Genomic DNA, 27,649 nt, shown 5'->3' with positions numbered 1-27,649 from the left:
GGACACAGCCAGAGCCCCCTCCCCTCTCAGAGGCCTGGTCCGATTGCAGCCAATGGGCCCCAGCCCCATCCCTGGGACCTCAGGAAGTCCCAGTCCCTCCCACCGGCTGCAGAGGCAGGGGGGCTGGGGGGAGAGAAAAAGAGAAGAGAAGAGAAGAGAGACAGCTTGGCAGGGGGAGCGCGCCGAGCAGCCGCGGGGGGCGGGAGCCGAGAAAGGAGCGGGAAGCGCCGAGGCGGGCTGGGCGGGCTGGCGGGCGGGCGCGGGGCGGGGGCGTCGCGGCGGCGGGGGTGACAAGTCCTCCGGCCCTGTGGCCACTGACCTGGGTCCCCACGCAGGCGCCCCGTCGGTGCCTCCGGCGCTCCGTGGGTCCGCCTGCCCGCCTGCGGGCATCGGGTCTGCGGGGCTGGGGCCCGGGCAGCCGGAACGACCCGGGAGGCAGAAGCAGCCCCCACAGCGGTCCCGGCGGGCGGGTGGGCGAGGGGCCGGGCCGCGCGGTGAGCGACGAGGGCCGAGCCCCGAGTGAGCGACCGGGCAAGCGGGCCGGGAGGAGGGGAGGAAGGAGCGCGCTGCAAGCGAACGAGCAAGCGAGCAAGCGAGCTAGCGGAGGGAGAGTGAGGGACGGCATGCAGTGAGGTCATCCTTTGAATCTAATTGTCTGAGTCAGGAGGAGATGTGGCACTTGATGCTGGGGGAGGGGAAGCAGAAGGGACCCTCCCCGCTCCGGTCCCGGCCCCTCTCCACACCCAGGGGTGGCCGGGGCCTCCTTTCCCCTCCCAAGGAGAAGTTGCCGCAGGCCAACTCGGGCAGACCACTGCTGGTCTCAGGGCTGACCTCTGCTGCCTGGGGCTATCAGCAAGTGGTGAGAGATGTGGGACCCGGCCCCAGCTCCCGGCTACCTTCCTCCTCCCGGGGTGACCGCCACGCCTCAAGGCCCAGCTCACTTTCCCACATTTTTTAGGGCACGGGAGGCTCCCAGCCTACCCCCAGGTCCTATTCCAGGTCCTATTCTGCCCTGTGAGGATAAAGCAGGAACTTCAGCCAGCCTTCCAAGTTGCCTTACTTTAGGAGCACGGGGCCCCAACTCTATTCCCCAAGTTACTTCCAGTGCTGGGAATTTGGGGGAATCTGGAAACTGAACCCCAGGCTCACCATCCTGCCCTCTGGGAATGATAGTGCAATGCCACCCGTCCTCCAGTTACTTTCTGCATTTGGGATGAGGACCCCAGATCCGCCTTTAGGAGGGACAGGAGCAGGGCCAGACTCCTAGGGTCTCCAGGGAGGGACCAGGCTGCCCAGAGGGTGACGGGCAGGTTGCTCGCTAGACCCTGGGCTTGTCAGGTGTGCACACCCGTACACATATACATGAGCACACGCACACGTGCAAATGCACATCCGCATGGGGTCGGGGGCACCAGACAGCTGGGGATACTCACACCAAGGGCCATACCCTCCTCCCTTCGCCCCTGTGGGGGAGGGGTGATAAATATTTAAGGGGCTTTTAGCTCAAAAGGGGCTGGAACGGGGGAGGGAGGGGGATCCACGCTGCCTGATTAATGGGGTTACGGGCTTGGATCAATCCGTCCGCCCGCCGCTCCCTCCTCCCCCTCCTCCCTCCCTCCGCCTAATGCGCTTTATCAGGAGACGCTTTTCTGACTTGGCAGCGTCGGGCGTTTTAAATAGACCCATTTAGAGCTGGGGTTGGGGGAGAAGGAGGGGGGTGGAGAGACAGAGATTGAGACAGGCTGGGAGACAGAGACAAATCAGGAAAGAGAGATGGGCCCTAGAAGAGAGAGACTGGGAGAGGAGAGACAGAAGGAAATGCAGAGATACCATTGAGATAAGACACTGAGGGCGAGGCTCCCACGGAGGCTGAGATGGACAGAGAGAGGGTGATGGAGAGAGAGAGGGTGATGGGAGGCCAAAGGAAGCTGGGGGGCTGAGGAGCAGAAACAAACAAACAAAAAGAGACAGGGAGGAAAGGAACCATGGGCAGCAGGGAGAAGCCCAGAGAGAGGCTCTCTGCAAGGGCTGAGTGCTAGCCTGGGAGACAGCAGATATTCTTTATTTCCAAAAACGGTTTTTCATCCACTTTGTTAAATTAAAAAGCTGTTTTTAAAGTGGTGCTGGAGGTGCTGCTGGGGGAGGGTGAATAGAACTGCCAAGTCCTCCCTCTCTGGCCTCCTCCTCCTTGGCCCCCACAGAAGCTGCCTCAGCCTGAGCCCCTGGGGTGTTCTCCAGCTCCCCTGCTCGCTGAGGCAATCCTCTGAGATCCCCAGGAAGAGGGTCAGGGCATCTGAGCTACTGTTCACTGGCAGGAAGTCCTTCCTGCTGTCTGGCCTCAGTTCTTCTTGCTGCAGGGAGCCCATTCTTTCCCCGACCACTATCCTTCTCTTCTCCAGCTCCTGTCCCGGCTCCCTAAGGTGTTCCCAGTTTGCGGAGGATTATGTGCCCTCTCAGCCCAGTAGCACACTTTCCAAATAAGCCATCAGACTCCTCCCAAGGTACCTCCCATAAATATTATCTTTTATTCTGTAAATCCATCTCCTAGCCCCATCCTAGTCTGAACTTCTATCAGATACACACCCCATGTCCTTGGGTCCTCTGGGAACAGTGGGGTGAAAAGCTTAACTCTCTACAGCCTTCTCAGGCCTCCCTTCCTCCTCTCCTGGGCCCCAGCTCCATCTTAAGCCCCTTTTATGTGTCAGCCTGGGGTACCCCACTCCACCCTCAACAACAACCTGGTCCTAGTTGTGAAGGGTTAGTCCCCCCTCAGCCCCCAGCCGGGAAAATGGCCAGTCTGTTTGGGAGCTGAGATGAAAAGCCCGGCCGGCCTTTGTGGGCCTCTGGCGGGTTTTGGACAATAGGCCCTTCCGTTCCGCTCCAGTGCCTCGATTCCTTGGATGCCCCCACCCCCAAGCTGCCAATCCAGGGGCCTTGCCTGGCCTGAATGAGAGACAGGGAGAGTCAGGCTCGGCCCCACAGCTGGCCTCAGAAGATTCTGGACTTTCTGACCTGCCATCCCATCTTTTTAAAGCCTAGCTGCTCCTCCAATCAAGTAAGAGAGATGTCTGGGGGGCAGAGACGAAATCTGAGGATACTGAAACAGAAACATACTCCCATATCTGGGACTCAGCACCCCCTTAGTATAGAACCCAGTTTCCTAACCTGGTGTTGCCCTTGCCTGTGTGACCACAGGTAAGTCTCTTCCCTTTCTAGGCCTATTATGAGAGCATGAAAAGCCTCAGCCAGGCTGAGCCCAAAACCTCTGGAAAAAGAAAGGACAGGGGAAGAGAGGAAGGAATCTCAGGTCCTCCTCCACTCATGTCCCCTAGACGTACAGCCCCACTACACCTGCCTGATTCCCTGAGATTGATCTGCCCCACGTGGGCCCCAGCACCTACCTCTTCACCACTGGCCACACACCAAGCACATCAATGTCCTCCTCCTCCTCCAGACCAACTCTTCAGGACTTCCAAAACCAAGGGGGCAAGATGAGGTGACAAGGCTAGAGTCTAGAAGGGCAAAGGGCACAAATCAGAGGTCACAGAGGAGCCACAGGCCTTAGTCCAACTCAGAGGCCATTCCATACTCACAGCCCCACTGTGAGAAGGGGAGACTGAGGCAGGCAGCAGCTAAACGTCTGGAAGAAGAAAAGTTGAGAGTAATACAGACCCCTCCCAGCACCCCTTGCTGACTTCAGGTTCTGAACCACAGGGACAAAGGTTGCCAGAAGGCAGTGGCCTGATACAACACACAGATACACACCCACAGACAATCCACAATTCTTATACAATCAGTTTGCAGACACACAGGCACCTCCATATCACTTGCATCCTCACATGCACAATCCTAGAGGCACAGGGTCACAGGCACGGTGTAAATAACCACCATCGTAACACCCCCTTCCTTATCACCACTATGATTTATTGAGCATCTATTATATGCCAGGAACTGTGTTTGGCACTTTATATGCATTATCTTACTTAATCTTCATGATTTCTCCATGAGGTAGGTTTTATTGTTCTTCACACTTGATAACCAAGGAGATTGAGCTTCAAGGAGGCCTTGCCCAATACCACAGAGCTGATCAGTTCCAGAGTCTAGATTTGAGTCCGTATCTAGTTCCAAAACCTTGCTGCTATACCAATTTGCCTGTGCAGGTCTCTCACCCACCTGCACAATGTCTTTCCCAAGAATAATAACAGCAGGTATCACTTGTTCAGGGTCCTTGGTTACCCAGACACTGTGATAAGTACTTAATTTACATTTTGGTACTGAATCATCAAAACGAGCTTCAAGGCCAGGCATGGTGGCTCACACCTGTAATCCCAGCACTTTGGGAGGCTGAAGCAGGTGGATCACCTGAGCTTAGGAGTTCGAGACTAGCCTGGGCAACATAGTGAAACCCCATCTCTACCAAAAATACAAAAAATTAGCCAGGCGTGGTGGCACGTGCCTGTGGTTCCAGCTACTCCTGAGGCTGAGGTGGGAGGGTCACTTGAGCGTGGGAGGCGAAGGTTGCACTCAGCCAAGATTGAGCCACTGCACTCTCCAGCCTGGGTGACCAAGTGAAACCCTATGGCAAAAAAAAAAACAAAACACACAAGCTTTGGAGGTAATCCTGTTTCTGTTTTACACATCCTGAAACTGAGGCTCAGAGAGCAGAAGCAGCTTGGCCAAAGTCATACAACTGATAGTTGGTAAAGGAGCTGGCCTTGAACTCAGGGATATCTTGAAAGCCACTGTTGCTTCTATGGACTCTAGCCGTTCAAAAGACCCCTCACCTTCTATAAGACCCCAGGAGATCCTCAGGGTCCAACTGCTCCCTTGAAAACAGGTCCCAGATATATCTGCCAAAGGTATGATTAGGTGCCTAAACACATACCATGAGAAAGGGATTCCACGTCTTCCAATCCTGCCCAGAGATGCAGAGACATCACCACCCAGGGAGAGATAGCCAGAAACTAAAATAATGTGTTAGAGACAGGGTGGTTGATGGTGACAGATACAGCCACACCAAGACAGGCTCAAAGGGAGGAAGACTGAGGGGAAGCCAGAGACAGAGAGGGACACATTAGGCCAAAGAATGAGAGAGATAGCTGGAAAAGGAGACAATAGGAGTAGAGGAGGGTACAGGCTGACATGAAAAAACACGGACAGATACACTCCAGTATGCAGATAGACACGTATAGACCCATCTGACCTTCACAAGAAACAGACTGTGAAAGCAAGCAAGGCTCAGGCTGTGTGTGGCGTGCGTATGTGTGTGTGCGTATTGTGGGGGGAGCATGCAGAGTCTGTATAGCTACGCACATTACACCAGCTGCTTCCAGCAATTTCATCTGATTAATAATAAATGCCCCATAATTACAGCCGCTCCCCCAGCCCTTCTTCCTGTTTTTTGTCAGCTGCTGCCAGGCCAGCCCCCCATAAACCCTATGGTCCCCTCCATCCTCACCTGCTGTCCTCTAGGAGGCTGAGAGAATGTGAGCTGGTGGAGGAGGCCATACTCCCAATTTGAGGAGGGATACCCACCTCCCTATCTTGGATTAATGCCCTTTGCTTCCAAGCAAAAAGTCATCTTACTTAGGTCTCACTCAGAACTTTTCCACTGCATGGGTATAACCTGTGACCTCTAATATGGCCTAGGGGCCCACATCTGGGATGCAGAGAGATGAAATCCCCTTGCCCACTCTTTATCACTAGCTGGCTAAGTCTCCATCCACAAACTTTACCCAGCCTCAGAACCCTGTAGGCTCACAGGAGGAAGGGACCAGGACAGGGGTCCTCACCCCATCATTCCAATCCCAGACAGCCCGAATCTCTGCCCACTTGTATACCCTCAAGCTCTGGACACCAGGTGGCTCCGCCTGCCAATTCCTGAGCACCCCCCAACCCCACCCCCACAAGTCCACCTCCTTCCAGGCCTCCCACCCAAGCTCTCCAAGGCAGCTCTATCAGAATCAGCTGCGGGGTTGTGCTGATCTGTTTCTAATCGTTGGGGCCTGGTTCACGCTTGCCCCCAGCCCCCAATATTGATTCCATTATTTGGAAAGTCATTGACGTCAGGGGCCTGGATGGGTGCCAAAACCGCCTTCTCTCCGGGCCTGGGCCAGGGCCCAGCCCCCAATCCCGCAATTTCACGGAGGGGCCCACAAGGGTCAGCTCATGGGCCGAGGTCACATGGCATCTTCCCTCTGACTCTGGGCTCCTCTGCCTTTTTGGAACCACTGTGCAGCTCCCTTCTGGAGAGAGGGGCTACGCAAAGGCCTGGGATTTAGAAGTTGGGGGAGGCTATAAAAGGGAGTCTTAAGCCCCTCATTGGGACTCTGGCTGAGAGCAGGGGCTCTGAAGAGGTAGGGAGGAGGGCAGTGGCTCAGAAAAGGGTAGTTGGGAACACTTTGTGTTTTTTGCCACACTCTTATTTTGGAACATCCTGAAGCTGGTCTTGAAATGGATCCTACTGACTACTTGGTTTTTATGTCTGACATCAGATGTATCTCCAGACTCTCTTAGAAGGAAATTCTCTGCAGTTATTTAGGATAACAGATTACCCTAAATGTTGCCATAATTTGACTAACTGGCACCAGTAATTTTATAAATCTTTGCTCCACATAAAACAAAGGCTCTGTTTCTTGTGCATCTCTCACCTATGCTGCCTCAGTTTCCCCATATTCACACACTCTCCCAGTCTTTCCTGGCGTTGGATGTGTGTTTCTTCCTCTCTGTCTCTATCTGACCAAGATGCAGCCACTGCCACACTGGCCCACGCCAGCAACTCCTGGGCTCTGGCTGGACAGAGTATTTTTAGGATCCGAACCCCGTGTTCTCAGACAGGCATTAATAACCAATACAGACAGTCTGTGGTGCCCACAACAGCTACACAGCCTCAGAGCCCAGCCTTGGAAGGTCAGAGATGGGGTCCATTCCTTCAGCTAGAGGGTCAGAGATGGGGTCCATTCCCCCGAGGGAATTTCTTCTTGTCCAAGAAACTCACACCTAGAGGGTAAGGGACGTGTTCACCACCACATAGGGAAAAAAGGACCTTACTTTCTACAAAATCCTGAGGCTGGGAAGGGGCAGGATGACCTCTGACCTCTGCCACAGAATCGGGGTGATTGCTCTGCCCCAGCCTCCTCTGGTCCAGACCTTTCTAAGGAAGGAGCCTATCCTCTGCACTCCTTCCCTGAGTGAAGGAAAGTCCTTCCTCTACTCTAGCCTGCAAACCAGTCTTCCTTTGAGCCAAACAGGGGTGTAGGACAGGGGATGCTGGGTCTCAAACCACAAATCCCAGCAGCTTCCTTCTCCTCATGATCTGTCCCACTCAGTGATTCATGCCTCAACATTTATTGAGCACCTATTGCCTGCCAGGCACTGTACAGGGAGCCAGGCACATGGTCGTGCCCACAGGGAGCATTCGGTCCAATGAGACAGAAAAAGATGTATTACTGTTCACACAAGAATGCCTTCCTCTGGTGTACGAGGTCTGTGCCAAGGGCAGGCAGGTACAGGGTGAGCAAGGGAGACCCAGTCCTTGAGTCACGTAGAGCTCAGAGGCAACTACTGTGCAACCTTCCTGAGTGTCACGTGGGGAAAGTACAGGTAGGATATATGGTGGGGCACACTGACTACCCTGGGGTCTGGAGAAACCTGTCCTCCTACAGGCTAAGGACTCTTCAGTTTGCTCCTAAACCCAAGACGGGCCCTCGAGCTGAACACAAGTCACTACCATAGTTTAATTTCAGTTCCTGCTACTGTAGCTCTAGTCTTAGCTTTTGGGAGCTGGCTGCCCACAGCAGCAGGGTCTAACTCTTCCTCAACGCCTGCTCCAGCTCCTCCTTCCACCCCTTGGCCCCCAGAGCGCCTAGCTCTGGTGACCCCCAACCGGGCACAGCTCTGTGCTTTGGGACTCTCTTTGCCCTCTGCAGAGGTAAAAGGGACTGATGACCTCAGTGCTCTCCATCCCCAGGGACCACTTGCCTTCCCAGCCCCTCCCCACAGGAAGCTGAGAGCCCTTGTGGGTTTGGTCACCCAGGGCCACAGGAGTTTACAAAGCTGAGGTCTCCCCCACTACCCCCACCCAATGGTGGGTCTGGAGGAGGGGTCAGTTCTCACTTCTCAGGCTCCTTGCTCTCCAGGACCCCCCAAACCAAGCACACATGGTCCCCCCCCAACCCATCTGCATTTCAAAGAAAATCCACTCCATATGTTTCCGATTCATTTACACTTCAACTCGCCATGAGGGCGCAGAGAGCAGGGGTGTCTTGCCTCCAAGCCTCCCACCCCGGCTGGAGAGTGTGTGTCCCCTTCAGGACGGGGAGCAGTTACAGCCCAGCCATCTCAGCATTGGGAGGGACCGCAGGGCCATGTCCCTACTGTGTGGGCTCCCATGGGGGAAGACAGCATATCTCAGGCAGCCCCACCCACTGATGTTCATAGCAGCAGAGCACGCAAAGTCCAGGGCAGGGTCTCCACGGGAGTTAGAATCCCAGGGCTGGCTGCATCCTAGGCCCCCCAGGGCTACTGCTCTTTTGGGGAACAGAGTGGGGAAGCCTAGGCATGCCCTGGAGCCAGGATAAGGGCTCAACAGGCAATCCCAGAGACACTGTGAGACACGCACAACAAAACATGGTCCCTACCCCTCCCCAGCCAGGGCAGAGAAGAGAAGAGAGGGTGGGATCCCGTCTCCTCCTCCAGCTACTTTCTCCCCACAGATCTGAGGCTGTTATCTCTCCTACAATCACAGATTCAACACCCTGAAGCAGTCGCAGGAGCCAAGGTCTGCTCCCTCCAATCTTCACACCCCTCCCATCCTAAGAATGATTGAGATGTGTGTGTGTATGGGGCGGGGGAGATGTCTTGGGAAGACAGGAGTCTTATTTCCCCCACCTGGCCCTTCTCTACCAGGGATGTCCAAAACTATTCAAGGGGGATGGGTGTGCATTGACATGGCACACGGAGAAATCTAAAGGTTCACATCACTCCTGTACCAACAATCCACTCAGATCTTCCTGCCAAGAGTCTAGTCTCCTTATGGAAGGAAAGCAGGGAAATCTGACTGGGTTAGCCTTTACCACCACTCCCCTCCATTAGCCCACAGCCCATTGTGAGGGACGTGACCAAATGTGTGTCCTCTCTCCTCCTCACCTTTGGAGGGGACAGATCCTGTAGCAGTCTCTGTTCTTCACTTCAAGTGCCCCGATACTCACCACAAACCAAAGGAAAGCATGGGCATATCTGACCATGAGTCCTAAGTTCCACTGGGATTGTGAATGCCACAATCTTAGTGTGGATCTGAATGTGAGCCCAGGATGACAGTGTGAGTTTAATCTAAGTGTCACGGTCTAATGTCCATCTAAGTGTGAACTCCAAGATGCAAGTACGGGTTTGAGTATGAGCCCAGGTCTCAGCACGCATCTGACTGTAAACCCCAGTGGGTCTGAATGTGAGCTCCAGGACTGAAGTGAGAGAGCCTGTGAGTCCCAGCATTCCTGTACAAGTCAGCATAAGCATTAGAGTTCTAGTGTAAGTCTGAGTGTGAGACCCTGGTCATAAGGGCTTCTGAGTATGAGCTAAGGTGACTTATATGGAGTCCTAGTGTGAGCACTGGTATCCCTTTTTAAGTCTGAGTGTGAGTCCCAAAGTGCCCTTGTAAGTCTAAGTGTGAACATCAGAATCCTACTGTGAGTCTGAGTGTGAGCTCTGAGATCCCAATATGAATCTGAGTGAGTCACAGGACTTCAAGTGAGTCCTACCAAGATCCTGGTATGAGTCTATGTGTGAGCTCTAGGTTACCCATGGAGGTCTGACCCCCAAAGTCCCCATATGAATCTAAGTGTGAACCCAAAGGTCCTAGTGTGAATCTGAGTGAGCTCCAGGGTCCCCGTGTGAGTCAATGTGATCCCCAGCTTGGAAATGTGAATCTGACTATGAACCCCAGTGTCCTCAGCGAGTCCTTGAGTTCAAATGTGAGCCCCATGTTCCCCATGCGAGTCTGACTAACTCGGAGTCCCAGAATATAAGTGTGAATCGGAGTGAGCACGAGGGTCTTTGTGTGAGCCCCAGTGTGAGCCCTAGGACCCCAGTGAGATTCTGGGTGTGAGCTCTAGGTCTCAATGTAGATCTAAGCTAAAGGGTAAGACCGTGAATCTAAGCATGAGCCTACAGTCCCAGTGTGGGTCCCAGTGTGAGCAGAGTTCCAATGTGAGTCTATGTGGAAACTCCAGGACTGAAGTGTATCCCTGGATATGAGCCCCACAACGTAAGTGTCAGTCCATATGAATGTAAGCCCCTAGACCCTAGAAGGAGTTGAAGTGTCCCAGTGTGCATCTGAGTATGGATTCCAGAGCCCCCAGAAGTCCTGTGCATGAACTTTAAACTCCTAGTCTTTGTGTAGGCTCAGGGTCTCAGTTGGAGTATCAGCCCTGACAGTGTGAACCTTAGCTCCATCTCACCAATGCTGACCAGGAGCCCCTGGCACCAGCTGAGAGGATTTGTGTGGGTTGTGACAGTGGAGACAGAGAGGCATAGTTTGAGACACCTAGGCCCTTCTAGCCCCCAAGTCATTGCTAGCCCTACATCCCTGGGAATCTGCAATGGTTCAAGCCCCATTCCCACACGTGTAATGACACACCATCACACCCAGAGTTAGATACACAAAAATACACCTGGTGTTTCAGGCCCCTCGGACACACAGCAATTACAGATGCACAGACACACCCAGCATTTCACACTCGCACCACCTCAGTGACCACAGCCACACAAACACTCCCAGTGACACAGACACAAATTCACCAAGTATTACAGGCAGAACAACTAGTGTTAGAGACACAGTCCTACAGCGGCATGCAGACACACACCCAATGTTGCAGACAAGCTGCCAGGCACACAGACACACACAGACGCTTCTCAAAAAGAGAGACTAGACGGAAAGAAAGAAAATCCTGAATTTTCAACAACGCGTGAAATAGTCCTGCCCGCCTGAAGCTACTGGAGGCGGGAGGGGGACAAGGGAGCGAGCAAGCGAGCGAGCTAACGCTGGAGGAGAGGCTCGGGAGAGGAGAGGAGCCGAGAGGGAGAGCTGTCCGTCTGGTGACCTCCCCACGGCCCAGCCCCCACGCACGCGGAGATACACTACTCGGAGCAACACAGGGACACCCAGACTGGCTCACACTGAGCCGCACTGGAGGAGACACACACGAGCAGACTCACAAAGAGACACTTGGGGATACACCATAGGCAGACTCGCACAAGCCAGGAAGACTTACAAAGAGACACACTGGAGGAGACCCACTACATGGAGATACATCCACGCGGACTGAAGAGAAAACCATGGGGACGCCGACCGACACACACACATGCACACACACACGCGCGCGCGGGCGCGCGGATTCACACGGACACACATGCACTGGCAGACGCGCAACCGTCGGTTCGCATCCCCGGGCGCTTTGAAGTCCAGATTTCTGCCCGAGAAAGAAGCCACCTTTGGGCGCGCAAAGGCCACTACGAACCCCCCCAAACCCAGGAATTTTTCCAGACCCCGCGCGTGCAGCTGAGGGGTGGGGAGAACAGGGACACTAGGACAAACCGCCGGAGCCACCTCCCTCTAGTCCACAGTCGGCCCCACCACCACCACCACGCCCAACCCCCGGAGCGCCCGGACGTAGGGGGCCGCTTCTCCAGCGCCCCCGCCCCCGAGTTTGCAGGCAAAGTTTCTCGTGAACTTTCCTGTCGCCCCCGTCCGTGGGCCCACGGGTGTCCCCTCACTCTTCCCGCGCGCATGAGGGCCGCCGGTCTGCTGGTCAGCCCGGGTCTGAGGTTCCGGCCGCGCGCACTCCGCCGCAGGGTACTCACCGCGCCCTCTGGCCACCCGGGCTTCGCGCTGCGCCTTCCGACCGCCCCCGGCAGCGAGCGAGGCAGGGAGCGCGGAGCTAGCACCGCCCGCCGGATCCCACCGCCGAGCCTCGCGCCGCGCCGGCTGGAGCCGCCGCCTCCGCTGCCGCTGCCGCCGCCGCCCGCTCTGCACCGGCTCTTCGGCGCTCGGCGGCTTTAACCCCCCCATCCTCCTCCCTCCCTCGCGCGCTCCCTCCCTCCTTCTCTCGCCCATGTGACCGCGGGCGCCCGCTCGGCCGCGCGCGCCCTCGCTCCCCTCCCCCTCTTGCCTTGTCTCCCCGCGCCTCCGCGGCCGCGCGCCACGACCCCTCCCCGCCACGGGCCCCGCGCGCCCCCGCCGTGGCACGCTCTCGCTCCTGGCACACGCGGTCCGCTCGCCCTGCGCGGGCCTGTGAGCCCCCACTCCCACTCGCCCAGCACTGGCACGCGCTCTGCCCCCCCGCTGGCACACTCGTCCGCACTGGCATGCGTGGCTCCCTCGCGTTCACCCTTTCTCGGGCGCGCCCTCAAGACGGCTGTGGTCCCCGTGCTTCACGCGCAGCCCCGGCCGCGGGTCTCGCAAACGCGCGCGCGCGCGCACACACACACACACACACCCACTCCGCCCGCTCCCCTAGGGCGGCTGGGCGCGCACTCACCCCCGGGATCGCTCCTTCACACTCACTCTCCCTCTCGGCCTTAGCCAGGTCTCTCCTGCGCACACTCCCGCACGTTCAGGCCCTGACGGCCTCGCACCGACTCCCTGGCACACCCCGGGCCAACTCTCGGGGTCCTCCCTCCGGCGTCGCCGTGAGAGGAACGCGAGCCAGAACCCCCAACCCCCACTTTGGGCAGAAGAAGCCAGCCGGCTCCGCCTCTCCCCTATTGCTACTGCCCCCCGCAACGACTCCCCTCCCGGTCACCCCCTCGCGCGGGGGAAAGGGGCTTCCTTGACCGGGGATGGACCCTGCCGGGAGCCCAGGCCCATGCCTCCAGTGTCTCCGATGACACCAACACCACTACTCGCATGTTCCTCGCGCCCCGAGGACACACAGCCGGGGGAGAAGCCTCCACTGGAATGAAGGGGTAGGGAGGGTGCACTCTCAATGCCGGGCACAGGCGCACCCCTCGATAGGAGGCTCACTCCCTTCGCAGCCTGGGCCTCTGAGGGGCCGGGGTGTTCACTGCACTCGTCCCTGGGCCTCCGGTCTGGCTGCAACATAGGAGAGTAAGGTTAGACAACCTGACCAACTTCTGAGGCCACGTGAAAGCGCAATGGAGTGGCAATGGCAGAGGCAGAGACCGAGAAAGCCACCCCCGTCTCCACCCCTTGGATTTTTCACCTGACCCTTGGCCCATAATCCTGGGCCCTGCCCCTCCGGGGAGCTGCTCTAGGGCTGAGGGCGAGGAGAAGGGAGGGAAATGTCTCGCTGTTTCCTCACATCCTTCCCCAATAGGCTGCCTAGAGCGCCCGGGCCCTTTCCCAACAAATGCCTCAGGGACTCCCACTGCAGAGGAAAATCCTTCTTCCCGCCACGGCCTGGGCTTTTCACTTTCACTTCCGTGGCCACAGAATCCCCTTCCTACAACTGGCAGGGGTCGGCATGGGCTGGAGCTCAGAGACGGCCAGCTAGGACTTCAGGACACACAGCAAACTAGCTGCGCCCCGCTGAGGGCCAGCGCACAGCCGCCCACACAAGGTGTCCTCTCCCCGGGCTCTCTGGGCCGCCGGCCTCCTGCTTCCCGTGCCGCAGACCGGGATTAGACTGTGGACGCGGGGAAGGAAGGGGGCGTTGCGACGGGATCTTGAGGGGAGCAGGACTTGCCCCTGCCCCTGCGGCGAAGCTCTAGGCCCTGGCAAGGTTCGGTACACCGGGGGCCGCTCCTCCCCAGGGGGCTGACCGGCCTCGGCGCTCTAATCCGGCCGGGGAGGGGCGGACGGGGTGAAAATTGGCGAGTGGTTTGGGGAACGGACTTGACCTCCAGGTGCCCTGGTGTCCCTGGCTCAGCCTCTTTCTGCCAGGTTGGGAGCAGTCGGGAATTCTGTCCCGGTCCAACGTCCCCCTCGGCCCCCGGGGACGCAGAGGCTGCTGTCGGCAGAGCAGCAGTCCACGGCTGCGGGGACAAGATCCGCACTGGGAGTCCGGGGTCCTGGAAGTGGATGTGTGGATGTCAGAGGATAAAGGAAGGGAAGAGGCGCACGTCGGACCTCTGTCCAGGCGTCAGTAGGTCAGCAGCTCCTCCCGGCGCGGGACCCAGCGGCCTCGAGCGCTTCCCCGGGGCCGAAGCGACACCTGGCGGACGGTGCGGGACGTGCGTTCCCTTCTGGCTGCTGCTCCTGCTCCGCGCTGAGGCCTCGGCCACCTACTGAACACCGGGTGCTGCCACCTCTCCACACAGCCTCCACCCGGCTCACAACCAATTTTCCTCCCCCCAGAGCTGGGTCAACAGACTAGTAGTGGTTTCCGCTCCTGCCGCCTCTGATGCCCTACCTACACAGTAGCCTTTGAGCTTGTAAGCCTCAGTGCTGAGCCCTCCCCACCGCCTTGGGGACAAAGTTGAGTTTCTTAGGTGGGGCTTCAAAGCCCTGCAGGATCTGGCCCTGCCTCCTCTCCACCTTTATTAAGCGCCCCTATTCCCGGCCTCCCCAGCTCTGCGCCAGCCCCCTTCTGTGTCATGTCACTTATCCTTAAGCCAAACCCCACTTCACTGACATCCTCTCCCCAACTCCATCTCCAAGAATTCACTGCCTTTCCAATCTTCACCATCTACCTTGCCCATGATGGAGTGGCTGGAAGTAACACCCCCAGGCCAGATCCCTTGTGCCCTGCACGTGATGGGGATCTCACATTTGGGCCTGGGGAAATAGGGGAAGTTCCTCATTGACTTTCAGTTCCTGGAGTTCTCTACCATGAAAGGGGCTCTATGGCCAGGATTTCTGACACCACCCTCCACCCTGGCAGGTGACCTAAACTTGGACCACCCCACACACACACCAAGGGATCAATTGTGCCATTCCAAGCCTTTGGGCAAGCAAAGACCCTTCCTTATTCTTACTGACATGTCTCCGAGGAAGGAGAGCTCCCTCCCCATCCCCTATGGTCTACCTTTCCAGTGCTCCTTTAGGAAACGGTGCTGGTTTCTAACTTGCAATACCATCAGAAAGTTTCTCCCTGCAGCACACACCTGGCTCTCCAAAGTTACAAACACACACACTCTCACACACAGGCTCTCTGTATTACAAATGCCAAACACATGGTCACATAAAGTCACACACCCAATCTCAAACAGTAAAAGGTGTATATTCAACTTCACTATGGTACACTGAGAGTCAGGGTCCCCAGCTTGGGCTAGGAACTAGAGGTCCCAAAAGAGTAGGAGAGTCCCTGAGTCACACACACCATACCCACACATAGACACAGTTACACACACAGCCATGAACTCGGTCACACTGAGTGTCACACAGGCACACACAGAGTCACACACGCTCTCAATCACACTGGGGTTTGGCGGGTTGGGGCGGGCTCCAGGAGGCAGTTACGTAAACGCCCTCAAGCCCCCGCCCTCACTCCCCCTCACCCCGCCTGCTTCCTCACACAGTGCCAGCGCCCGGGGCGGCTTGGCCGGGGCCCGGGAACAGCTCGGCCTCGCGGAGGCTCCAGGCGCCGAGAAACCCGATCCGACAGAGCCCCGGGCCGGGCCGAGCCAGGGAGGGGGGCCCAAAACCCCCCCACTCAGAGTCTAGCCCAGACCCCTAGGGACGACTTACCCCTGCATCCAGAGACAGCTCCCAGCACCATCCTGAGATAGTACCTGGGGCCCACTCACAACATCCTCATCCTGCACACCCCCTTCTGGAATCCTATCATCTGGACGGCTGCCTGTGTGCCCTGACCCTTCCAACCTCTGGCACCAGAAAGGGCAAAGATCCCCTAAAGGTAGAGAATGGGGGAAACTAAGTATCCAACCTTGAATTACCCCCAGTTCCTGGAACTATCTCCTCTTCCCTTCTCACCAGGGCCCTCTAAATTCACTCTGATAGAGAGGGGCTTTCATTCCTGTCCAGGTCCCCCTCAGATTTGCTGCCTATTGATTCCAATATATTCTGTCAGAATTCTAAATTATTCAGGTCCAAGGTCTCCCCTCCCGCCCTTTGATATCCTTTCTTCCTCCTCCAGTGGAAGTTCTAACTCCAGTCTAATCCCAGTTCCTCTGGTTTGCTAAAAAGAAATTTTGAGAGTAACCTGAGGAATCGGGAACAAAATCACCAAAAGGCAGAAAGATTAAGGCTCAGGAAACCCCTGGAAGTCAGGAGTCTGAGAAGAGGGGAGACAATGTCTGTTGTGCGCCCCCCAACATAACCCCCACCCCATTCTGCAGCCTAGACTCCATTTTTCACGATAGCTTTTGAGTGTCTGCTTGGGCCGCCTGGGCCCAGGCAGAAAGGGAATTTCCCCCTATGTTCTCTGTTAATGAACAAAACATTTCATGTTGAAATTCCTCCTCTGCCCCCAGCCCAGTGTCTCCAGGGCCCTCCAGCCTGACCAAGCAGGGGCACCATTAGGAGGGGGGTAACAGAGAAGAGGGAAGCCCACAGGGGAAGCATAATTTACACTAGGGGGCATCTTTTTAAAAAATAAATAATTAGGGTGACTTTTTTTTTTCACTTTTGGCTAAAATTATCCACTCCTGTGGCAGCTTCCCAGAAAGGGCGGCGGGAGGGCGGCCGGAGCTGTCCCGAGGCCCAGGACATGGCCCCCCTCCCCCGGGCGAGGAGCCTTCCTCAAGTTGTTTTCCTGGTCTCTTCCTCTTGGATGTTTTTTGATTATTAATCACATTTTCCATCCTCAGTCTCAGACCAGACCCCCTCCCCCCAGGGTCAGGGCTGGACAGAGGGAGGAGGAGCGGGCTCCGGGAAGATGACTTGGGGACAAGATGGGCAGTGACCCCTGGCCCTGGCTGACCTGAAGGACACTGTCAGTGGCATGTCACAGATCATATCCTCACCATCCTAGCACATAGTAGGTGGCATCCTTAATCAATACAAGTGAAGTAAATGAATGAACAGGTGTCTAGCTTTCATAGCACCCAGCTGGCACTGAAAAATAAAGCCCCTAGTGCTGGTACCCTTATGCTGCAGACAGAGAAACAGCCCAGAGAAAGGGAGTCACTTGCTCAGAGTCACACAGCAAGTTAGTGCCTTGGCCAGAGCAGTACCTCAAGAATGCTGATGGCTCCCCGCTTCCTAAGTCAGTCAATAAATATATATTGAGCACCTACAGTATGCCAGGCATTGATCTAAGTAGTGAATCAGACAAAAATCTCTGCCCTTGCAAGGACATAGAGCAACTAGAACTCCATAGAATGCTAGTGCATGTTAAGTTGGTACGACCACTTTGAAACACTGTGTGGCAGTATCTACAAAAGCTGTGCATATATTTATTCTATGGCCTAGCAAGTCCGTTCCTAGATATATACCCAGGAGGAATGATCAAATATGTTTACCAAGAATGTTCGTAGCAGCTTTACTAATGATAGCCCCAAACTGGAAACAACACAAATAGATAAACAGATCGTGATGTAAGTACAGCAATGGAAAACAACCAGCTACATACAACAATGTGAATAAATCTCACAGACAAAATGTTGAGCAAAGGGGAAAAAAGACACAAAAAGAGTACATAATGAATGATTTCATTTATATGAAGCTCAAGAATAGGCAAAACTAACGTATGGTGACAGAAATCAGAATTGTAGTTACCGCTGTTGGGGGAGAGTGGTACAAGTATACAGTTGTCCCTTGATATCTGTGGGGGATTGGTTCCAGGACCCCCTGAGGATACCAACTCTGAGGATGCTTAAGTCCCTTATATAATAAATGGCATAATATTTGTGTATGATCTAAGCACATCCCCACATCTACTTTAAATCAGCTCTAGATTGCTTGTAATATCTAATACAATGTAAGTGTTATGTAAATAGTTGTTATACTGTTTTGGTTTTTATTTGTATTGTTTTTTATTGTTGTATTTCTATTTTTATTGCTTTTTTTTTTCCTAATGTGGTTGGTTGAATCAGAGGATGCAGAACTCACAGATATAGAGGGCCAACTGTACACATGCATTAAAATTGTACACTGTAGGCCGGGTGCAGTGGCTCATGCCTGTAATCCCAGCACTTTGGGAGGCTGAGGTGGGTGGATCACGAGGTCAGGAGATCGAGACCATCCTGGCTAACACGGTGAAACCCTATCTCTACTAAAAATAAAAAAAATAAAAAAAAAAAAATAGCTGGGCGTAGTGGTGGGTGCCTATAGTCCCAGCTACTCAGGAGGCTGAGGCAAGAGAATGGCGTGAACCCGGGAGGCAGAGCTTGCAGTGAGCCAAGATTGTGCCACTGCACTCCAGCCTGGGTGACAGAGCGAGATTCCGTCTCAAACAAACAAACAAACAAAACTGTGCACTGTATATATTTGTTCATGCAAAAGTCCCAAGTCTGGTTCCCCAGCCCCGTCAGGCAAGAGGTGGCAGCCTAAATGACACCTAAGAGAGGCCTATACTAAGCCCTTTTGTCCTCTCTCACAGTGCCATCCTCTTTTTCCTTATAGTAGTTAGTTTGATGTCTAATTATCTAGTTACTTCTGTGATGCATGTGAGCTCCAATGAGGGCAGCCCTGTGGCCTCCATCTCCAGTCACGTAGAGTTGGGTCTGGCATAGAACAGGTGTGCTCAACGTTTGAAATAGATTTAAATAAATGTTGATGGAATTAATGATGCAAGCAATTAAGTAGGACAACCTTGACCTGTGAGAAGTAAACCGAAGCTCCAGAGCACAGGGGTGGGAGCCTAGACGAATGGGTCGCAGCCTTGAGGGATGGGAAAGAGGTTTAGTGACTAGTGAGGTGGCAGAGACCGGAAGGCAGGCTGAGGCAACCTGAGTGGCTCAGACACCACATCCTGAAATGCCTTTGGGGCCAAGGCTGTTGAGGCATAGAAGGGCATAAAGAAGTCAGGAATATAAACACATTGGAGTTTTAGCAAGACCATTGAGGCTGCTGGGTAGAGGGTGGTGAGGATGGCGGAGGCTGGAGGTGGGGCAGCCACAGAGAGGTATTTGCGGTGACCCGTAAGAAAGAGATCTCCAGCCTGACCTGGGGCAAGCAGAGAGAGGACAGTGTTTGGGAAAGGGGCAGGACATCAGATTCATCTGCTTCATCTGCTCCCATGACCCCCGGAGGATCTCCCATGTCACTTTATATACAGAGAACGGGCTCGCTGGACACTTAGTCCTGTGTCTGCTCTCCCAAGCACCCTCCTGCTGGGTGATCCCAAAGTTTGGGCTAAGTGTGGAAAGAGAAGCAGGTGGGGAGAAAGGGAGCAGAGTATCCAGAAGAGGGACAGGGAGAGGGAGTGGGAGGTGGGGGCAGGGATAGGGAAGATGGAGAAACTAGGAGTCAGGGGACTGTGCATCAAAGGTGGGAGCAGGGGCATACGTTTGCAAAATCACAGATACAATTTTTCATTTTGCAAAAATTTGCATGAACAAATTCCCTGCTCAGAAGCACAAAGTCCCTTCATGCTTCCCCACCCCAGTGGGCACTGATCCCACCTACCCACCATTCCTCATGGAGGAGAAAACTATCCTCAAAGGATTGTCCCCCCTAGTACCAACCCAGAGTCTGACATTGCTCTCTGCTGCTATAGAGCTGGCTCCTGGATAACAGCTGGGATTTCCAGGAAGGCCTGAGGACCATGTGTCCCTAAGATTGGATCCCTCCCTTCGCCTCCCATGGCTCTATTTCCTGCCAGCCTGTGATTCTCTGAAGTAGGGGAGAGGGAAGATAAAACGCCCCAACTTTCCCCCAGAAACTCAACTGTGGTGATTGGAAAGGCAGATAAAAGTCAGAGATTTGGAAACGTAATGCCAGCGTTACCATGTCTGAGGGAAATAGACAGAGGCAGAGGGAGACTCCAAGAGAAAAAACTGAATTAAATTCAGTTCAACAGACGTTTATTGGTGCCTACTGTGTGCCAGGCCTAGAGGGAACATTGTGTACAAAACTACAGATGACTCCCATGTTTTTGGCTTGAGAGACTGGGAGATGATGGTACCATTCACCGAGCTAGGGAGAGAGAAGGGACTTGACATATTAAGTTGAAGGGTCTATGGTGTGACAACTAGGTATGTAACCCCTGTTCAACAGTTCCCAGCATCCTTTATGCTCAGCATGTGCTGGAGGCTTGGGCATTTAGAGTCTCAGACTAACCTGGGCATTATGATGGTGCTAGGGGATGATGAGATAGATCAGAGAACAGGGAGGGGGTGTGATAAGAAAGGAAGAGGAGAGGAGGATTGAAACTAAAACTCTGGGAACCCATGATTAAAAGAGAGGAAAGGGATGGTGATGCACACCTGTAATCCCAGCACTTTGAGAGGCCAAGCCTGGCGGATCACCTTGAGCCTGGGAGTCTGAGACCAGCCAGGGCAACATACTGAGACCCTGTCTCTACAAAAAATATAAAAATTAGCTGGGTGTGGTAGCACACAACTGTAGTCCCAGATACTCAGGAGGTTGAGGTGGCAGGATCACTTGAGCCCAGGAAGTAGAGGCTGCAACAAGCCATGATTGCGCTATTGCACTCCAGCCTGGGCAACAGACTGAGACTGTGTCTCAACAACAACAACAAAATTGGGGGCGGGGGGAGTAGTAAAAATAAATAAATAAATAAAACAAAAATAAATCAATAAAAATAAAAATAAAGGGCTGGGCGCGATGGCTCACTCCTATAATCCCAGCACTTTGGGAGGCTGAGGCAGATAGATCACCTGAGGTTGGGAGTTGGAGACCAGCCTGGCCAACATGGTGAAACCCCATCTCTACTAAAAATACAAAAATTAACCAGGCGTGATGGTGGGTACCTGTAATCCCAGCTACTTGGGAAGCTAAGGCGGGTGAATCGCTTGAACCCGGGAGGCAGAGGTTGCAGTGAGCCAAGATCACACCACTGCACTCCAGCCTGAGTGACAGAGTAAGACTCTGTCTCAAAAAAACTAAAATAAATAAATAAATAAAATAAAAGTAAAACAGAGGAAAGATGAGGGACTTCCAGAAGACAGGGAAGGTGTAGTGGTCCTAGGGATGGAAGAATCAGGGTTGCATGAGGCCAGAAATAGCCTGGTAGGACCAAGGAAGAGCCCAGGTCTTCAGCAGCCAGGAGAGGGGTGGGGCCAAGGGGACAAAGCTAGGGGTATGGAACAGGCTGGTGTAGACTCCTCCACAGGGGCCTGTGAGTAGAGTGTAGACCCCTCCTTCCCCAGCCTCCATGCTGTTCCCTGGAGCCCTGCTTGGGTTGGGGGCCTCTCTCAGCCAGGCAGAAGAATCAAAAAGCTCCTCCCAGGCCCCTAGACTTCCATCCCTGAGCCCTGGTTTTTGGTCTCCCCAGGAGAGTTCTGAGCCTTCCTCAAGCTCAGGAGCATGCAGTGGTTGGGGAACCCTGGGGACCCTGGGGGTAATTGAAACCAGGGCTAAGACATTAGAAACCATAATGCTGACTCTGCGGCTCCCCCAGGATAGCTCCTGGTTTTCTTCTCACCCCGATCCTCCCTGCTGTTGACAGCTCAGCTCTCCCAGGCCCCCAGCAGCTGGGCTGCTGACCCTCCTCCTCAAACCAACTAGAAGGGGCCTCCAACCAGAAGGCACCCAAAGCCAGCCCTCAGGGACCTTTTCTCTGCTCTCAGAAAAGCTTAGTGTATACCAGGCTAACCTCTTCATATTGAGGCATCCCAAATTCTAGTCTTAATAATCCCTTTTTGCAGAACCTAGGGAGTTGAAGTTAGACAATGGGAACAATTTTGCAATAGTGAAAAAGAAAGGGAGGAGGTAGATGTAGGGCAGGAGTGCCCGTCAGCTAGCAGGTGCTCAATAAATATGTGGAGAAAAATAGATCTCAAAGCCTGGACCCCACCAGAGGGAGGTGTTGGCTGGCCAGATCTGTAACAGGGGCAGTACAGGCTACACACCAGGGTAGCAGGAAGTGACAAGGTCAGATAAGGAATTCTGTGGCCTGGAAGCTCTCTCCTTGCTTGGATGTCTCTCTTTCTCTACGTTGCAGTCCTTGTCTGCAAAAGGACCAGAAGCTGCACTTTTGTAAGACTGATGGGAAGGCCCTCCCCCTGCACATCTGTCCAGAGATTTCAGGATTCCTAGATTCCCCAAGTGCTGGTGTGGAGATTTGGGCCTGCCTCTCTGTCTCTGTCTGTCTCTCTCCCTGGCTTTTTGGTTAGAGACAGAGGGGTTCAAATACCTACTCTACTACCTACTGGCTTTGTGGCCTCAAAAAGTGACTTAAGGTCTCAATTACCTCAGAAGTAAAATGGGATCATAACAGTGCCTATTTCCTAGGACTGTGGTGAAGATTAAGTTAAATGAGATAATCCAGTCAAGTGCTTAGTGCTAGCCCTGGCAGGTGCTAAAGCCCCCTTTGTCTGCTGGCTTTGGCTTCCTCCCAGTTGATGTCTATGTCTCCTCTGTCACGGCCTTTCTCCCCATTTTCTCTATCAACATTATCCTCTGTCTCTGTCTTTTATTGTCTTTCTCTTGATCTCTTTGGCTCTCCTTGTATCTGGCCCTGCCTGCATGACCCTGCTCCAACCCTCTGGCACAATTGGCCTAGGTGAGGTAGGGTAGGGGTGTCCAGGAAGGTAAATTTAAATATGGCATTCATGGCAGCAGGGTCATGCCTGAGCCTGAACATAGGTGAACCACAATCGTTGGGGTGAGTACTTCTGTCTATGGCCCTTTCTGACTGGGCAGAAGAGCTGGGGGCTCACTCTGGCAGTCCTCTTGGAGGAGGGGGGACTTGTCCTGACTGTTCTGGGCCGCCCCCACACCTGGACCCAGGCCAGATCCCCATAGCTAGTGCCTGCCTGGAGGTGAGGCAACCTGCCCAAAGGCCAGAACTGAAAGGGGTAGCCCTCTACCTCCACACAGAGTTGCTTACCTGACCTCAAAACATTCTGGCCCACCCTCATCCAAGTTCTGCTCTGAGCCTCCCATACCCCATCCCAAACCCTGTATGGAAGCACATTGCCTCCATAGATCTAGTTTCTCTTGTCTCTGGCTCTTCCTATCTCTGTCTCTATCTCTGTGTCTCTGTCTTCTCCATCTCGATCTATGACTTTGGCAACTGCATAAGCCTTGCACCCTAAGCTAAGACCACCAGGGATAAGAAACTGCAGGGGTTGAAGAGTCTGTGTTCTTCACCTGGTCCAAAAAGCTCCTTCTTGGTGGTGGTGGTGGGGCGAACACAAGAAATCCAGATGTCATTTCCATGTCATTGTGGACCTGTGAAGGCAAGGGGCATGGCATAGAATAGGTGCTCATCAAATATAAACCAAATGAAGGAGGGGCAAACAGAGGACTCCAAACAAGGAACTGAATGGCTGAGGCTGTAGCAGGCAGGAACATGGAGAGACTATGGAAAGGCTGCTGCTCAACTTTGTGACTCAACAAGGAGTCTTCTTTGGGGGTCAGGATTGGTCTCAACTAGCCCTAGATGCTGCCACACCTGGGCCCTGGCCAGCCCCTTCACGTCAGCTCTTGGGCAGACAGCCAGATGGGTGAGCCACTAAGACTTCCCCATCACTTCCCTACTCCCAACACACCATTGCCTCAAGGTGCCCACCAGCTTCAAGCAGAGTGCTGGGAATACAGAGCCAGAGAGGGAGAAACTCTGGGCAGGGGCACATGGCAGGCAGAGGCTGAGACAGGAGTCTGGTGTCCTGGTAGCCAGCCTGGGCCTGTCATGAGGATCCTATGCCAGTACAGTGATGGGGGCCAGACCCGAAACAGGATTTTATGTGGGGAGAGAAGCCAGGAATCCTTGAACATGTGGGCAGCTGGGCAAGGGGTGGAACGTCCCATCAGGTAAGGACAGATGTGCAGCTTCTTGTCCTTCTTGTTAGATAAAGACAAGCATTGAGACAAAAGGTTCAGAGAGATAGAATCAGAGCAAAAGAGAGAAGAGAGAGCCTGGGAGACAGACCGAGAAATAGAAACTCTCAGAGACACAGTCAGGCACAAAAACAAAGATGCAGAGAAAGAGATGTGAGTCAGGGACACAGACAGGGAAATGCAGATGAGAGAGCCATTGAATTAAAGACACAGAGACCAAGATAGGGAGGGATATGAAATCAGAGAGAAACTGTCTCAGTCACAGAGCGACAATCGATATGAAATCAGAGAGAAACTGTCTCAGTCACAGAGCGACAATGTGGAGACAGACTCAGACAGAGAAACACAGAGACAGGGAGAAAAAAAATTGAGAGATAGAGAGATGGAGAAGAGAGAGAGGAGGACAGCGATAGCAAGATCAAGAGAGGCAGAGAGATGGACAGAGGACAAGGCAGAAGGAAGCAAAGACAGGGCTAGGCAAAGAAAGAGATCAAAACATTAGGAGTGGGAAAAGTGGGCGAGGGACAAAGGAGTTTCCTGGCCTCAGTCTCTCTAGCCTGGTCTCCCCAGGGTGTTGGACCCTTACTTTGCTATTCTCTGGTTTCCATAGCAACAGGGAGGGCAGCGCCAAATTTGCATACACATTTACATCCTTTCTATTTGAATAATTCAACAGGTTTCTGTGCATATTCATGAGATAATGAATGAAGGTGACTCTCAATCCCTGCTCAAAACCTGGCTATGGTATCCCCTGCTTTGTAGTGTATGGTATGGCTCTGAGCCTGGTTTTGTAGGCCTTGACCTCTCCCTGCCAGACCCTGCTAACGATGCCAGCCCCTCCTCCCCAAACATCTTTTGCATTTTCCTACCTCTAGGCCTTTCTTCAGGTTATGCTCCTCTGCCTGCAGGGGATGCCTTTCCCTCAACGTCAGTCCTGCCAGTGGCCTCTGGTAAGGAGTAGCAGGAGATGACAGGGGTGAGCAGGGCTCATCTTGGCCCCCTGGTGGAGGCGATCCTTCAGTCACATTCCTAACTGGGGGTGCTTGAAAGGGTCACACTGAGAGAGGCTGGGGTGTAGGCTGAGCTGCAGTCTAACAAATCTACCAACATAGAGCTACCTAGGACACAGTGGCCTCCATATGGAAACTGACAAAGCCCTTGGTTCCAGCTAGAATAATCAGAGGAGCTGAGATAGCACCAAAAGGAATCTCAGGAACAGAGGGGCTGAGGTGGCTCAGATGGTGGGGGAGAAAGTTCCTAGGGCCAAGAACCCTTTCAAAGTGCCAGGCATTGAATGGCCTTGTGGGCTGGGAGGAGCTTCTTCCGGGCCTGCTCTGCTTATAATTTTGGCCTCACTGACTACCCCTTGGATCCCTACAGCAGCTTTCTCACTGCTCTTCCTGCCCTGTACCCCAATCCACTCTCCACATTGTAGCCAGAGTTCTCTTTCTAAACACAATCTGATATTCCACAGAACTCCCACCTTGAAGCCTTTAGTGACGTTCCATCTCCCTCAAGATAGAGTCCAAGCACCTTTGGCCAGGCTTGCAGGCCTCTCTGTCTGACCCCCACTCACTTCTGAACCTCATCCCTTACTCTCTGCCTTGAACTTCATGCTCCAGTGATCATCTCTATGCTGCTTCTATGCCTTGGCTTATCCCTTCCCTTCACCTGGAATGTCATGCCCACTTCTCTCCTAAGCTATTCAAGATTCCACAGAGGTATCACCTTCTCTTCTTTAAATCTTTGTGTGTCTCTAAAAGTTGGAATACGGGCTCTGTCTGAACTCATGCAGCAGTAAACCTGCCTAATCTGTGTACTTGTCACACCATAGGGAAACTTTTTTTTTTTTTTAAATGGAGTCTCACTCTGTTGCTCAGGCTGGAGTGCAGTGGCTGGATCTTGGCTCACTGCAACCTCCACCTCCTCTGTTCAAGCCATTCTCCTGCCTCAGCCTCCCAAGTAGCTGGGATTACAGGCGTGCACCATCAGCACCGGCTAATTTTTGTATTTTTAGTAGAGACAGGGTTTCACCATGTTGGCCAGGCTGGTCTCAAACTCCTGACCACAAATGATCTGCCCGCCTCGGCCTCCCAAAGTGCTGGGACCACAGGCGTGAGCCACCGCGCCCAGCCTCCATAGGGAAATTATATATGTGGCTATAGCCCTCTTGGGGTTGGAGTTTCCAAGCCCAGTGACTATATTTGTCACATTGTGGATGATCATCAGCTGTTTGTTGAATAACTGAGGGGTCACTGAGCCCATTAAGGATCAAATTTCAAGTCTCTGTGTCTTGGGACTCCTGAGGCCCTCTGCACAGACCCTGGAAAGGAATGGGCTATCCCTTTGCAAATGCTGCCACCTTGTGGCCACAGCCAGAAGTGAGTGTAGCCAGAACATCACCTATCAATGTGAGAGCTGGACCAGACAAGTATTACAGTAAGGAGTGGGGAGGTATTAGGTCCCAAGGGAGTGCTCAGAGGCCAGCACCTGTGTCCTTTAAACATTCTTGATGAGTTCCAAGCAGACAGAATGACAAGAACAAAGACTCAGAGGCAGAAAATCTTATGGCACTTGGGAAGTGTGACTGTGGTCAGAGCCTAGGGTCCAAGAGGACCAGGCCAAAGACGGACTAAGCCATGGGCAGGGGCCAAGCAAAGGGGTCCTTTAAAACCACCCAGTGGGCTGGGCACGGTGGCTCAGGCCTGTAATCCTAGCACTTTGGGAGGCTGAGGCGGGCAGATCACCTGAGGTCAGGAGTTCGAGACCAGCCTGACCAACATGGAGAAACCCTGTCTCTACTAAAAATACAAAATTAGCCGGGCGTGGTGGCACATGCCTGTAATCCCAGCTACTCAGAGGCTGAGGCAGGAGAATCGCTTGAACCTGGAAGGCAGAGGTTGCAGTGAGCTGAGATTCCACCGTCGCACTCCAGCCTGGGTGACAAGCGCAAAACTCCATCTCAAAAAAAAAAAAAAAGAAAGAAAGAAAGAAAAAGGAAAAGAAACAAAAACCAAACATCTAGTGAATGTAGTGAATGAACTTGGATCCTGTCCTCTAATCTTGGCATGGAGGCTAAGGGAATAGAAGAATGACAAGGTCAGATCTGAGTATGGCCCCATATTGGGGGGGGGGCTCAATATTCATTCATTTACTCACTAAATATTTATTGAGTATCTACTATGTGCCAAGTGATGTTCAAGATCCTTAGGTTACATAAGGGAATGAAACAAATATTCTTTCCCTTTTGGAGCTTACATTCTCATCAGGAGGAGACAATAAACAAAAGTATTATTTTAAAAACGTAAATATCATAGAGGTTAAGAAAAACTGGAGTGGGGGAAAGGCAGGATAAGGAAGATCGAAAGTGCTGGACTGCAATTTTAAATGAAGTGGACAGAGTAGGCCTCATGAAGGTGACATTTTAGCAAAGACTTAAAGGAGGGAGGGAGATAACCATGCAAGTATGGGGGGAAGAGCATTCTAAACAAAGGGAATAGCCAGTGGCTTGGTTTGGGGGAGAGCTCCGAGGGGAGTGAAGCACAGAGATGAGTATGGAAACTGCTGAGCGATAATGAGTGGCACAAACCAACAGAGGCTTTGGGGATGGAGACCTAGAAGGCAAAATGGGCAGAACTTGGTGCCTGCTTGGATATGGGAGGCACATAACTCCTCCAGGCATATTGTGTTCTGATGTCCCCATTTCAAGGGAACAAACACAAGGTGGCTAGACATGCCTCCTCTAAGACAGGTAGTGACAATGCTCAACACATTCCATCCTGGATGACTCCATTGCCGACGAGAATGCTCCCCACCTCACCT

The 27,649-nt window shown here is 53.5% G+C and overlaps 1 protein-coding gene and 1 long non-coding RNA gene across 13 annotated transcripts in view; both read right to left on the bottom strand.

Moving 5' to 3' along the window:
• CNTFR (ciliary neurotrophic factor receptor) overlaps positions 1–12,673 on the bottom strand; it is a 38,912-nt gene extending 26,239 nt beyond the window's left edge. The window contains exons 1-2 of one of the 12 annotated variants that reach the window (XM_034967340.3): positions 12,560–12,673; positions 3,402–3,512 (exon numbers count right to left, since the gene is read on the bottom strand). Coding sequence is in view for 1 of the 12 variants with exons in the window: in XM_034967335.3 (XP_034823226.1) it covers positions 320–390 (71 nt within the window). In the remaining 11 variants the exon portion in view is untranslated. Of the gene's footprint in view, positions 1–319; positions 530–3,401; positions 3,513–11,856; positions 12,037–12,383; positions 12,464–12,533 lie in introns of those variants that run through there. The other 11 variants (XM_055117282.1, XM_034967341.3, XM_034967339.3 and 8 more) reach the window with 11 other exon arrangements.
• Positions 12,674–16,500: 3,827 nt separating this feature from the next.
• On the bottom strand, positions 16,501–23,221 carry LOC134728582 (uncharacterized). Its single transcript, XR_010109155.1, has 2 exons — positions 23,138–23,221; positions 16,501–19,996 (listed from the first exon to the last, which is right to left on the bottom strand). It is a non-coding gene; the product is annotated as an uncharacterized LOC134728582 (long non-coding RNA).
• Between the last annotated feature and the right edge of the window lie 4,428 nt (positions 23,222–27,649).

The sequence above is a fragment of the Pan paniscus genome, chromosome 11, assembly GCF_029289425.2.
Source record: "Pan paniscus chromosome 11, NHGRI_mPanPan1-v2.0_pri, whole genome shotgun sequence".
NCBI lineage: Eukaryota > Metazoa > Chordata > Mammalia > Primates > Hominidae > Pan > Pan paniscus.
The sequence above is the reverse complement of the archived record's forward strand: the minus strand, read 5'-3'. Positions and strand labels throughout refer to the sequence as shown.